Source organism: Choloepus didactylus, chromosome 6, assembly GCF_015220235.1.
Source record: "Choloepus didactylus isolate mChoDid1 chromosome 6, mChoDid1.pri, whole genome shotgun sequence".
Classification (NCBI taxonomy): domain Eukaryota; kingdom Metazoa; phylum Chordata; class Mammalia; order Pilosa; family Megalonychidae; genus Choloepus; species Choloepus didactylus.
In genome coordinates, this window is record NC_051312.1 from 4,899,519 (window position 1) to 4,912,577 (window position 13,059).

At 56.3% G+C, this 13,059-nt stretch overlaps 1 protein-coding gene across 1 annotated transcript in view; it reads left to right on the plus strand.

Moving 5' to 3' along the window:
- SHANK2 (SH3 and multiple ankyrin repeat domains 2) overlaps positions 1–13,059 on the plus strand; it is a 624,412-nt gene that overhangs the window by 459,793 nt on the left and 151,560 nt on the right. The window contains exons 16-17 of the mRNA XM_037841736.1: positions 8,745–8,827; positions 10,377–10,501. Coding sequence (XP_037697664.1) covers positions 8,745–8,827; positions 10,377–10,501 — 208 coding nt within the window. The remainder of the gene's footprint in view (positions 1–8,744; positions 8,828–10,376; positions 10,502–13,059) is intronic.

The following is a 13,059-nucleotide window of genomic DNA, read 5'->3' on the forward strand; positions in this document are numbered from 1 at the left end:
AGCAGCCTCCCACTGTTAGTTTTTACACCTTTCAGCCGCATCTTCGTCTTCTCCCCCAGCCGTTCCTGGCAGGTACCCGCCTGATGGTGCTTGGGAAATGTTGTGGGGTGATTTATTACAAAGTAATGAGACAATTTAATTTCCATCAAGTTCTTTGCACATTATTGTTTCTATTAGGAAAAACTTCTCTTGCTTATCCTGTTAGCAATGAGGAGGAAAGTGGTTGTAATAAACACCAGGGGGGTGTGTTTGTAATTGATGATTTAAGAAACGGCTCCGCATGTGGGCTTCTCCGTGGAATAGAGTGGGGGGCTCCGGTGGACGGGGCCCTGAGTCGAGGTGAAGTGACGCCACACCCCAGCGAGACGGGCTCCAGGAGCCAGGAGTGTGTCAGCTATGAATGAAAGGCCCACACTCGTCTCCCGCGTGTAAAACGACATCCACTCCCTGAGCACAGCCTTGCAGGGCTGTAATGGTGCAAGATGGCACCGGGCTTCATGGTGAATTCCCCCGGTGAGTGCTGGAACCCTCCGCCGGGTACAGGAAGGGCAGGGGGGTTGAAGAGAGCAACGCTGAGTGTTACCCGACCAGAGAGCGGGAGGTGGGCTGCTGGGGCGCGGCGGGCGACAGGGGACGTGAGGAGCCCTCCACTCGCCCACAGCCGGCCAGGTCTTCCCAAGGACAGGCCAGTCCTGCCACCCGAGTGGCTCTCTGTCCCTCTGCAGCCAGCCGGCCGCCGTGAGCTGGGCTGCCTGCCCAGGCCCTCGCTGGCAGCCCTGCCGAACTGGGACACCTGTTGAGTCCCGGCACCCCCTGCGGAAGAGCTGCCGGGCTTCCAGTTCCTCTCTTCCTCCCTGATTGGCAGAGCCCAGAAATTTCTAGGACAGCCATTGCCATTCCGTTCCCTGGAGGCTCCTCTTTCTAATAGTGTTCAGTCTATCCCTGAAATGCATTTACACGGGGAGTGACTTAGAGGAGCCCCTCCTGGGCTTCCACTGGGGCTCTCCCCAACCCAGAGCTCCCGGAGGAGCTTTCTGGGGACCCCTGCCCCTGCCGTCCAGGGCTGCTTACAAAGCCCTCCCTGGGCCTGCCACCCTGAACCCCACAGGCCCCCGCCTGGCTTATATCCGTTGTATTAAACACACTCATTGTCCACATTGAGTATATTTTGTTGCTATTAAAAAAAAAAACCTGAAACGAGTGATGTACATTTCCTTTCAAAACCCATTTGACAATCAGTAACTCACTGATTTCACTATTGGCGTCCGTGATGCCTTAGCCATCATCATGCGTACCCAAGAGTTCTTTCAGAGGGAGGAGATCCAAACTGAAATGAAATTTCTGTGGATGCTGAATTGAACACGGAACGAGGTTGGCCCGCGGTTAGATTGCGGAGACCTTTACTTAAACGCCTCCTGAGTTGGATGTGGTGTTTGGCTCTTTGGCTTCCAGAGCCAGTGAGTTTTGTTTTCCTGGTGGCAGGCATGTTTGTGGCTTTCAGGCTGCAGGGGGTGGGGTGTGTGGGGCCTAATAGCCAAAATAGCCCCACTGCTCTCCACCGCCAGCAGCTCTGCATTGCCCCTGTCCCAACCCTCAACAGGGGTAACTAGTGCAATTTGCCCGACGCTGCCCAGTGCTTTTGTCCGCGTTTTCCGTCTTCCGTGGAGCCTCTCACCCTATTCGTGTTCAACGTTCTCCCAGTCTTCGTGCTGGTCTGACGTCCGGTTCCTGCATGGGGTCTGGGCAGCCTTGACCGCCTGCAGAGACTCCCGCCCAGAGCTTGCACATCCCACCTGCAGATACCTACGCTGGGAGCTCTGTCGTCTGCCTCACCTCCCAGACCCTTCCCAAGCTACCTCCAAAGAGCAACCGTCAACTCAGAGTGGTTGGTGTTTATGCCGATGACTTGCAGAATTATTGCCAGCACTAATAGGTTTTTTTGGATGAATTTTTTAGAAGGAAAAATGATTGTTAGGCAAAAAGTTCCTGCCACATCTGTCAAGTCAGCCCTGGGTCGTTGCAGTGGGGTTCAGGCCTGGGTGGGGGGGATGTCTAGGGGAAGAAGTGGGGCCATTGATTTTCTATCGTTCTGACCCCTTGGATGATACAGTGGGAAAGCTGGAGCTGTCACAGGCTGGCTAAAGCCTGCGTCAAGCGTCTCCCCTCCCAGCGGTGGCCTCTGGACCTCTCCTTGGGTGTGCAGACAGACGGACATCCGCGGTCTCGCCGTGGCCCTTAGGGCAGCAAGGCCTGGCTGGCTGTGCTCCAGCCTAACTGATGTGCCTCAGAACCCTTGTCCATGGGGTTCCTTCTGCCTGGAATGTTCTCCTCCCCCTTACGCCCTCCTCAGCCCCCCAACCCATTCATTGCTGGACACACTTTGGTTTCTGTCCATTCTGCAGCATCGTGTTCTTTCCCTCGGGAGCCCTCTATGTCGCTGAATGCACCCATTCAAATGACAATCAGAGTGACATCTGTCTTCCCCACTTGCTCGGTATATTCATTTCCTGGGTCAGCTGTAACGAATTACCACAAACGGGATGGCTGGGAAAAGTAGAAATTTACTCTCCCACAATTCTGGAGGCCAGAGGTCTAAACCAAGGTATCAGCAGGGCTCTGCCCCCTCGAGCCTAGACGAGGCTCCTTCCTTGACTTCCAGCTTCTCGGGGCCCCAGGCTCCCTTGGCTTGTGGCTGCGGCCACAATACTGCCCCGTCGTCTATTCTCAAATCTCCCTCTTTCTCTTATGAGCCAGTTGTTGGATTCAGACCCACCCTAAATCCAGGACGATCCCATCTCGAGGTCCTTAATTAATTATGACCGAGAGACCCTATTTCCAAGTAAGGTGACATCCCAGCTACTGGGGGTTGGGACCACGACGTGTCTTCCTGGGGACATGACTCAGCCCTCTCCACTGGCACCCCTGTGAGGGCCGAGGCTGGGTCTCGTTTTTTTTTCTCTAATAAATGCCAAGTTCCCTGTCCATTAACTGACACTCAGTGGGGTTCGGTAAGTAATGGCTTCATTAATGTACTAATTCATGTAGCAGCTGCACCATTGATCCCAAATACTTCTGAACTTCATCCTCCACCAAAACCCAGTTCCAGTTTAGCAAGGAAGAAATGTGGCTGTTTTTTTTTGAGAGGGGCCCTGAGAGCTCCAGGTGAAGCCATCTGGTCTACCCCAACAGCCCTTACATTCAAATTAAAATGCTGGGGATGGGCCTCTTTGTGTGATGGGCAGACACCACCCCAGGGTCCTGCCTGCTTGAACATTTCTGCCGACCTAGGCCTGGCTTCCTGTGGCTCCATGTTTATGCTTCTCCAAGATCAGGTGCCGCTGCTAAGGGAGCTTGTTCAGTGACTGACAAATCCTAAGCACCAACTGTCACCGCTGGCACCTGCTACCTCGTGCACCCAAGAAAATTGCAGCCTTCGCTGAAGGCACATGATGGCACCCTGTTGGGGGAAGTTGAACCTTGGGCTACTGTTGAAAACCTGCTGATGCTTGGCCACTGGTGGTCTTCGCAGGAAGGCTCTGGAAGCATCTTCAGGCCTGGTGGAGGGGTGCACCCTGACTTCCCACGAGCTTCACTGTCTTGCTCCAACTTGTTAATTGCTGCAAGTGGATTCAGTAGATGTGCCGTGCAGGGGGGTGTTGGGTGAGTGGGAACGTGGAAACTTTGACCGTCTCTACTGCGTGGCCCCAGAAGTGTATGGCTGTGGGGTCACGCGTGACGTGTTAGTGGATGTGCTCACACACACCAGGTAACCACGGGGAGAGCTGACCTCACACCAGCTCATTGTGTCAACCTCTCATTTATTGATCTCTCCCTCTGCTCAAGGGGTGCCTTGGGGGATGTGCGTGTGTAGCTGCCCCCCACCGTCTCCATGGTAGCCCATCACCCTGACTGCATCTTGGGATGATTAGAAAAAGGTAACTGCCCTCCCTCAAGACACTCTCCTTTCCTTATGGGGAAACTACCGTAATAAATATATGGGTCTCAGGTGGCAGGGATGCCAGTGACACCCTCCAAAGTTGTACCCTGCACAACCTGCACAGCTGTGCTTGGCAGGGCTGGATGCGCCACCTCCTTTAACCCCCGTAGCTCCTGCTGCAGGCGGAAGTTGGCGAAGGAGACTGCAGACACTGAGAGAGAGCCTTTCTGGGAACATTGAAATACTTCCCACCTTGCTCAGAAAACATATTTTGAGGAGAGCACGACTAGATTACATTTTGTCCTTCAGACAACGAGCTAAGTTTGGACCAAGTCCACCTAGAGCAGACTTTATTCCATGTAGAGAGATTTAAAGGAGAGCTGGGCATGATGTTTGTTCCCAAGGACACGGAGCCAGTTACTAGGACAGTGAATGAGAAGGATCCTAGGAGAGGCTTGGGCAAACTCAAAGGATCCCCGTGGAGAGAACAATGATGTCCCCCTTACTGGAAAGGTTTGGGATGGCTTATGTCCAGTTCAAAAGGCCAGTGGGTTGACCAGTGTTTGGGGAGGGCATGGCAGGTACTTAAGGTATTCAAAGGCCCAGGGGGCGAGGAGGTGAGTAAATTATAAGGCCACGTTTAGGGGATTTCAAGAAGAACAAAAATGATGGGGCTGCGGGTACCAGGATCTCCTTGAGCAGGTTCTAGAAGGATGATCATTCGCAGTAAGGGTGGAGGCACATCAGGGTGTGGGGCGGGGGCTGTTCTCTTCACGAGTCGCCGTCCCCAGGGACCAGGTGGCTTTGACTTCGACCACTTTCTGGTGTCAGCCACGCGGGGACGTGCCCCGTTGACGTCAGAGTGCGGGACATTTGAGCTGCACCTGGAGAGCACAGGTGCTGGTTCTGGGGGCTGCGGCTGGGGCGGGCTCCCGGGCATGGTACAGCTCCGGGGTGGCATGTGGGGGCCACGTCTGAACGCAGTGATTTCCGTGTGGGACCACGGCCATGACCCCGCAGCGGGTTTTAGATTCACAACCCAGCTGAGGACATGTAGAGGTGAGCCCTCCGAGAGCTTCCCATCTCCGGGAAGGATCTTCCCAGCAGCCCAGGGTGCAGGATTTCCCCGTGGATTCCGTGGGGACAGGGAGATGGCAGTCACCCCTTTCAGGCAAAATGCGACATGAGCTGCTGTTTCGAGGAAATAACTCAACCTTTCCAAGTTCTGCGCATTGCTGTGAAGATGGTCAGTTTCTGACGGCTGGGGGTGGCCTTCCTTCCCTCTTTTGTCTTTGGCTCCTCGGACCCAGACAGTTGCCTGCACTAGGCATGCCGCCCTGCTCCCCTGCACCTGCCCTCTGGGTTCAACTGGGAATTGGGATTGTTCTGGAACCTTCACCCAAACCCTGCGGACATTTGTCGGTCACCTCCCCCTGCAGTTGCTGGGCCCCTGACATGCGTCCACATCTGTTTTACTTCATGCCACAAACAATTGTGGGCATGCAGTGCCTGGCCTCATTTGGATGCCACGGCCGTTTGGGGGATCGGCAGGACAAGGCTACTGCTTTTCACGAGCTCGTGCCTTCCGAGGGAGACATCAGCTGGGGTGGCCCAGCACGAGGGGCTGACAGTGTGGGGGTGCTGATAACGACAGCTTCCGCCAGTCCAGGGGTGCCTGCCACCATGCATGGCATTTTAGGGCATTTTCTCATTTGCACTGGTTTCATTGCCTTGCTTTGCAGGGGGGGTAGAAACTGAGGCTCTGAGTAGCCAAGCAGGTCGTTGCCAGAGTCGAGATCCATACCCAGGTCCGCCCAAAGATGTTTATCCTGAAATCATGTGGGAAGGAAAAGTGAGAACCGGTCCTTTCTAGTGTCAGAGATGCCTGCTCCATAGGCGGGAGGGGCCATCAGGCAATGGCACAGTGACAAGGGAGGACTGGAAAGTTAGGTGATGGATTAGGAACCGCTGGGAAGGTTCAAAGAGGGCACAGGAGCCCGGCTCCATCTTTAGCCTGGGTGGGGGGAGGTGGCAGGTCCTTACAGGAGGAGGAAAGGATTGCCATGTGCAAGAGTGACTGTGTGTCCCCGGGGACCGTCCAAGGACCCCAGGTGGGTTATTTCATTACCTTCTCGGAAGACCCCGCTGGGCGTGACCTGTGGCTGTTGCCGTTTTGCAGAGCAGAGCTCCGAGGCTCAGCAAGGTTAAGCGCTGGGAACTTGGAGTCATAGCTGGGACTTGAGCCGAGTTCCGTGCGGCCCCAAAGCCTGTGCTCTCGCTGCTACCCTGGTCCCCACCCCTCCTGCAGTCCCTGGGGAGCTGGCCACCAAGTGTCCAGCACAGACAGAACACCAGCCCCACTGCCCCGAAGAAATCGCCGCATGGGGGACAGCCAGCAGGACGTGCTACAGCTGCCCCAGATCCGGGAGCCCGGGGAGGGTTTGGGGAGCATCAGGTCCCGCGGCCACGGTGCAGCACAAGGCAATGCGAACCTGGAGTGCCTGGGAGGGTCCCCCAGGGGCAGGGGCTCAGGACCCCTCGAGGTGGGGCATCACCTCCTGGAGTTGCTGGGGGCTGGCTGCCAGGGGTGAGCGCTGCTGGGGGCTTCGGGGCCTCCGGAGAGCCTTTCCCCAGTGAAGAGGGCAGAAGCGGTCCGGGCTGTGTGCCCCGCACTCGGGTGAGACGCTCAGAGGCGAAGAGGGCAGGGTGGTGGGAAGGCGCTCGGCCGAGGGGACAGGTGTGTGTGTGGGCTCTGGGGAGTGTGGTGCAGGCAGGTTTGAAGGCCTCGTGGAAGGTCCATTTGCCCAGGCATGTGTGGGCCCGTGAACCCCCAGCTGCTGCTCCCCTCACCTCCACGTGGTCACACCCACTCCTGCTAACTGACCGCACTTCTGGCTCCAGGGGGCTTTCCTGTCCCAGCACCGTCCAGGAAATCACCTCATCTGGCCCCACCCGGGTCCCGAGCGTTCGGTGGCTAGTTCTCACCGCCTTTTGATGAGTGGGGACACTGTGGTGTGGAGAGACCCGTCGCTTAGCAAACGCCAGCCCGCGCCTGCACCCCCGGGCACCCTGGAGCCCTGGGCTTCTGTGCAGGCTTTAGCCCTTGTGGGGTGGGCTGCGGGAGGCTGGGCCAGGGGCTCCCAGGCGTGACCGAGCTCCCCGTGGCAGGTCGTCCCTGGGCGGGAGGCAGAGCCACAGTTGGGGAACTGTGTCTGCCTCCTCGCCCGAGTTCTCAGACCACGCTCGACAGGCCATCCTGGCTGGCTACAGAGACCTGTCCCCATGGGGCTGCCCGTTTCCTGGAAGATCTGTCCCCCGATCATGTTGTGCGGTGGGGAGGGGTCAGGGCGGGAGTTTGGCTGCGTGACCTCAGTGTGTCCCCCAACCTCTCTGAGCCCCACTTGCCACACCTGTAGAATGGACGGCTCACCGGCCACTGCCCCTCACCTTCTCCGGTAGCTCAGGGTCAGTCATTAGCATCTCCTGGGCTTTTCCCAGCTGCAGGTGGTGAGTCCAGGGCTGGGCAGAGCTGCCCTGCACCCCCCTGGGGTTTAAACCCACTGGTGCTCTCTGTGTCCACAGCCCCTGGTGCCCAGAGGCCGGGCCCGGCGGGGTTCTCCGGGGCCTCCCGGCCTTCAGCCTTCGCTGCTCGCCCTGGCTCTGCAGTCTCCGTTCCCCTGGAACCCGGCTCCTTTCACAGCAGCCCCTAGAATGCTGGAGAAAGTCTCCCTCCACGTTGCCTCCCTCCCCAGCTGCCCTCCCCGCTCGCCAACTTACTTCCGGGGCTGCGGCCGCACAATCTGGGTGGGACGTGGGACGCCTGGGCCGAGGGTGGGGGGAGACAGCCGAGCTGGGGGCGGCCTGGGTGCCTCCCGGGGAGTGGGGTCAGGGTGGGGGTTCATATGGCCAAGCCCCCTTGACTGAAAAAGGAGAGGAGGCAGCCAAACAAAGTTGGAGCTTGGGGGTTTCTTTCTTGCTAAGCAAAGAGGCAAACAGTGTGGCTCCAAAGTGTCATCTCCAAGGGGAAGCCTGAAGACCCCCTTCTCCCCTCTCCCCACCGCTGAGCCTCCCCCAAAGGAGGCAGACGTGCTCAGCCCCTCTGGGGTGAGTGAAAAGCCCCCGATGCCGGGCGCCGGTGAGCGCCTCCAGACGCTGCAGCCCCTGCCTCCTCCGCGCGGGATGACGCCGCGGCCGCGGGCGCACTGTGGGCTCTTCCGAGGCTCGTGGCGCGCGCCACCCGCGATCGGGCGGGAGGAGGGGGCGGTCGGTGCACCACATGGGGCTCTGCGTCTCCCCGTGCCTTCCGCCGGCTCGTGCAGGGAGCAAATCGAGTCTGATTTTCCCTTAACCCCCATAAGGGGTTAAAAAAAAAAAAAATGCTGCCTCATTTCTCTTCCGGCTGATCGCATGCAGCTTCCCTGGAAGATGCCATCCGGGAACCAGCCCGGCCTGCGGGCTGCTCACTCCGTGGGCTCCCGCGTCCCCGCCAGCCCCCCGGAGCCCCGAGCGCAGCCCCGCGCCTCCCCTCCGCTGGCAGCCAGCCGCCCCGCCACGCAGGAGCCCCGCTCTGCCTCCCCCCGCTCCGGGCCCCATCGTGCCATGCTCGCCGATCCCGTTAGCCCCCACCCCCCAGCCTCCCTCACTCCTCCTGCCGCCCTGCGCGCTCGGCTCTCTCCACGCTGCCGGAGTCGGCGAGCTGGGCTGACTACTTGGCTGGAATGATGAACATCCCCGGCGCAGCCTCGGCCACGGTGATGATGATGATGGGCTATAATAATGGGCGCTATCCTCGGAATTCTCTCTACAGTGACTGCATTATCGAGGAGAAGACGGTGGTCCTGCAGAAGAAGGACAATGAGGGTTTTGGATTTGTGCTCCGCGGGGCGAAAGGTAAGAGCGGCTGCTCCCAGCCTGGAGACATTCGTGTGTGTGTGTGTGTATTTGTGTGTGTGTGCACGCCGGTAGGAAAAATGTTTCCCAGCGTGGAAATAAGCATTTTTCCTGGGGACACTTGGTTGCTAGACTACCGTGTTCTTTAACATTCTGCCTCGCTCGGAAAATGTTGTTGGGGCTTCCTTGAGGAATATTTTTAATTTTCCATCCACAGTATTACTCCGAGCGGTCCCCTCCCCCTCCGCTTTTGTCCGTCATGGGGATAATGCCTGTGTGGTGGATCCGTTCAGCCTGGCTGCGGCTGCACTCGCAGCTCCCGGGCTCCGATGCCCTGAGTTTCAGGTCTCGGGAAACTGCCCCGTTGTGTGAGTGGGATTCAGCTCCGAGTGCAGCAGCGGCTGCCGGCCACCACCTCGAAGGTGACTTTGCAAAGGGAACGTGGCAAAATGGTCCCCCGAGGCTTGGACCCAGCCAGCAGCACGCACATTCCCGGGCCTGTCGCGGGAGGCTCTGGAGCTGCATTCCCAGGCGGTGCCCCCACCGCCGGCCTTTCCCTCGTGGGCTTGCCTTCGGGAAGAAAACAAGATGGCATCGTCTCCCCATGAAAGGAAGCAGCCCTCCACGGCGTGTGTGGGCCAGGGATGTCTGAGTTTCACCTCGGTGTCGCTGTGCCGCGCTGGGGGTCCCACACCTGTGCTGGGGAGGCCTTCTTGGGGAGCACCCTGCCTACCTGAGGCTTGGGCAGCCCTGATGACCGTCCGGCCAGACGGAGAAAGAAGAGAAGAGAAATCGGAGTGTGAGTGTGTCAGTGAGTGTGTGTGTGAGAGTGTGTGTGTGTGTGTGTCCCACCCTCCCCCTGCCTGGGCCCTCCTCGTCAGCCCACCCTCAGCCTCCCGTCGCTGCCAAGAAAAGTCCCTCTCTTGCCCAAGAGTTGCAGTTGGCAGGTGTGTGGGAAGCCCAGCCTCGCTCCGCCAAGCAGCGGGGGTGCAGCCCCCGTGGACCCCTGCTCTCTGAGGGGTAACAGAAGACTGAGCTCCCTGTGCAGAGAATTCCTAGCAGCTTCCAGATCTGCAGCCACCCACTGGGTCAGTGCTATGTTCCCTCCGTGTTCCCATTTGAGTCCCCTTGGTGGCAAGTCTACGTAGATGTACATTTGGCAAGTGGTTTGGTGTGGTTTCTGTAGCTCTGTGTGGCATGGGAGGAACTTTTCCATTTTTAGCACCGAAAGTGTTTAGTCATGGATGCTTTTAAAGAAAATGACAGGCGTGGAGATATGTACAACAGAACACATTATTCCCTGTCTTCAGCAGAGAGGCCAGAACATAAAATGGTGGTCCCAGAATACCATTGGCGTCATGGCTTGAGTTGGCTTTGACCCATGAGTGGGAGCCTCAGACCCCTTCCAGGAGCCAGCAATGGCCTGGACCACCCACTCCCACTGGGAGACGCAGGGGTCTTCCTTCTCCCGGGGCCCTGTGGGGAGGCCCGGGGTCGCCAGCTGGGGAGACCCCTCCTAGAGTGTCACGAGGTGTCTTTGTTTCCTCAGCCGACACACCCATCGAGGAATTCACACCAACGCCCGCCTTCCCGGCCCTGCAGTACCTGGAGTCCGTGGACGAAGGCGGGGTGGCGTGGCAAGCCGGGCTGAGGACCGGGGACTTCCTGATCGAGGTAGGGACGTGTGTGTTTCTGTCTTTCTGCCTGGGGAGAGCGCCGACTCTCACCTGGGAGGAGCCGGGCAGCCTTGGTGACATGTCGGGGGACGGAGCTGGTGCTGGTTGCTGACGTCCACCCGTTGCAGGTGCACTGCCAGTGGTCTTGTGCGTTCAGTTCCTCTCTGAGCCCTTGGCTAGCACTTTTTGGATGGAGAAAATGTAGCATCTGACCTTGGTCTTGGAGTGCAAAGTGGATGGAGGAGAAAATGTGGTTACCATGACATTGAGTGCCTGTGAGGATCTGGGGTATGGTTGGGTCGTGAGTCTAAGCAGACACCAAGAGGGTCCCTGGCCCATTCTTGTGTCAGAAGGGCACGTTGGAAAGTCCTCTGCATGGCCCTCTCTTGCCTGAGGGATGTACGTTGGTTGCTAAGGGTCACTTTGCGAGTTTCAGTAACTGGCCTGTTGGATGGATGGTGGCATCTAAGACCAAGCATCATGGGTGAGAGCGGAGGCTGAGGTCTATGGTGTTGAAAGGAAACTTAAATTCAGACCCTTTGAACACCAGCCTGTGCTAGTACATAAAATGGGGAGCATTCTCTTCTTTTAAAGAAGCCAGTTGGTTGCGAGGGCACGCGTTTTGCAAACTGCTTGGAGTTGGCACGTTATGGTGTGTGTGAAGTGTTCGAGTCTCCAGCACATCTGAGGTTCGGCCTTTTGTTGTGTTTAGTTGTTACTCTCAATCTTGTGACTCCACAGAATGTGTTATTCTTTGGGAAAGTAAAGAACAAAAAGATAGGTTACACCCTAAAAAAACACCGTTTAAATGTTCAATGGGCTCAAAGGCCCTCGTTGGGACTCCGTGTCTCCTCGGGCTTAACCATGACCCTCATCATGTCTACATTGGAAATCCACGTGCAGGTGGAAGGAACGGATGCGTGGATATCCAGCTGGCCATGTGGCAGTGACCTGCCACTGGGCCGGCCAGACCCTTGCTCCATCTGTAGGGGAGGAGACACATGTCAGGCCGTGGCGAGAGGACCACTGGGTCCATCTCTCTCCATTATACCCAAGTACACAAGGATGTTTTCTCAAGCTATGATTTTGCTTTCGATCCCCTTGGTGTTTCTCAAGACTGTTAAAGAATGATGGCAATCTGAAAGGAAAGATTCTATTTGAGTAGAGAAAGTAAAGCAAATGGAGAAGGTGTTTTAACTTATTATGCATGTACCTTGCTTCAGTTCTCAGTGTATTTGCTGAAAGGTGTGTTCCAATTGTTATTGACAAATAAGAGCCTGGTTTGGATGAGGAAATGGGCTAATATGGATCCTTATACCTTTCAATTGTGGGATGTGTATCTAGAAGGATGGAACCAGGAGCCCACTGTGGCTTCGTGGGTTAACCAGATTTGAAGCCCTCATGAAAATGCAGAGACGGAGTTGAATCATCTTCTGTAGGATGCAGTTGTGATGTCAGCCCTCTTCCCGTGTGTGTATGTGAGGGTGTGTGGGGGGTGGGGTAGAAGAAGTGGGGAGAGAGAGAGAGAGAGAGAGACTCCCATAGGTTGAAATAGATTGCTGCTGGTTATTGGTTTTAAATAATAAATGAGGCTGCAGATGCAAGAGGACCCCCTGTCGTTAGGCTCATTGGATGGTCTCCTTGATAAACTGGTCAATAAAAGCAATGTGGGGCTGCTGGGGGCATGCTTTGGGCCCGCTGCTTTCCTACGGAGATGCTGTGGATCGGTGGGCATCTCCGTCGCCAGCCCTCGCCTGGACAGCCCAGAAGGCGCCTTATTCTGTGGGGTTGGAGCCTCCGCGGAAATTTGAGAATTAAGACTTTCTGCACCTTTGCTTTCAAAGGACCTCCTTTGAAATTGTTCTTACCCTCTGCTATGCAAACATATTTTCCATTTTGTAATAGGTCTTATATTCTGGGTAACCTCTGAGTTCACAGATTCTAGGAAAGACTGGACCGGAGCTGGATTAAAACTGACTACATCATTTGTCATACTTGTTCGTGACCCAAAAGAGACTGGAGACTTTACAGGGCCCAGTCCGATGAGGCTGCCCGTCTCGTAGGGGTTGTACACCAACAGGGGAACCCATCTCTTCCCAGTTCACTTCCAAGGTTACCTCATGGGCGTGGACATTCTCCTCTGGGTGCTCAGATTTCAGAGGCTGAGAATCCCCAATGAGTTGTTTTCCTAATACTGGCTTTCTCCACTGGAATATTAAAATCATGGATAGGACAACATGTGCATTTATTCCCAACAATTTTTTTATTTTTTTGCATGAAAAACTTCAACTTTGGAGGGATTGTCTGACACAGACTCATGGGTCTGAGGTGAACGTTTGTCCTGGCAGAAGGCTGTCCTGTCTATTGTCCGTCAGTGAGGTTTACCAGCTCCTGGTGATGTGCAGGGCCGCGGGGCGAGAAGTTGCCCAAAGTGTCCCAACAGTCTCCTTGGCAAACCTTCTTTGCTTGCCGCTATTTTTCGAAAGGAACTCAAAAGTATGTCAGATTTTTATTTTCTCTTTTAAAAAAAGCATGCTGCAGTTTGAACTTTCGGAC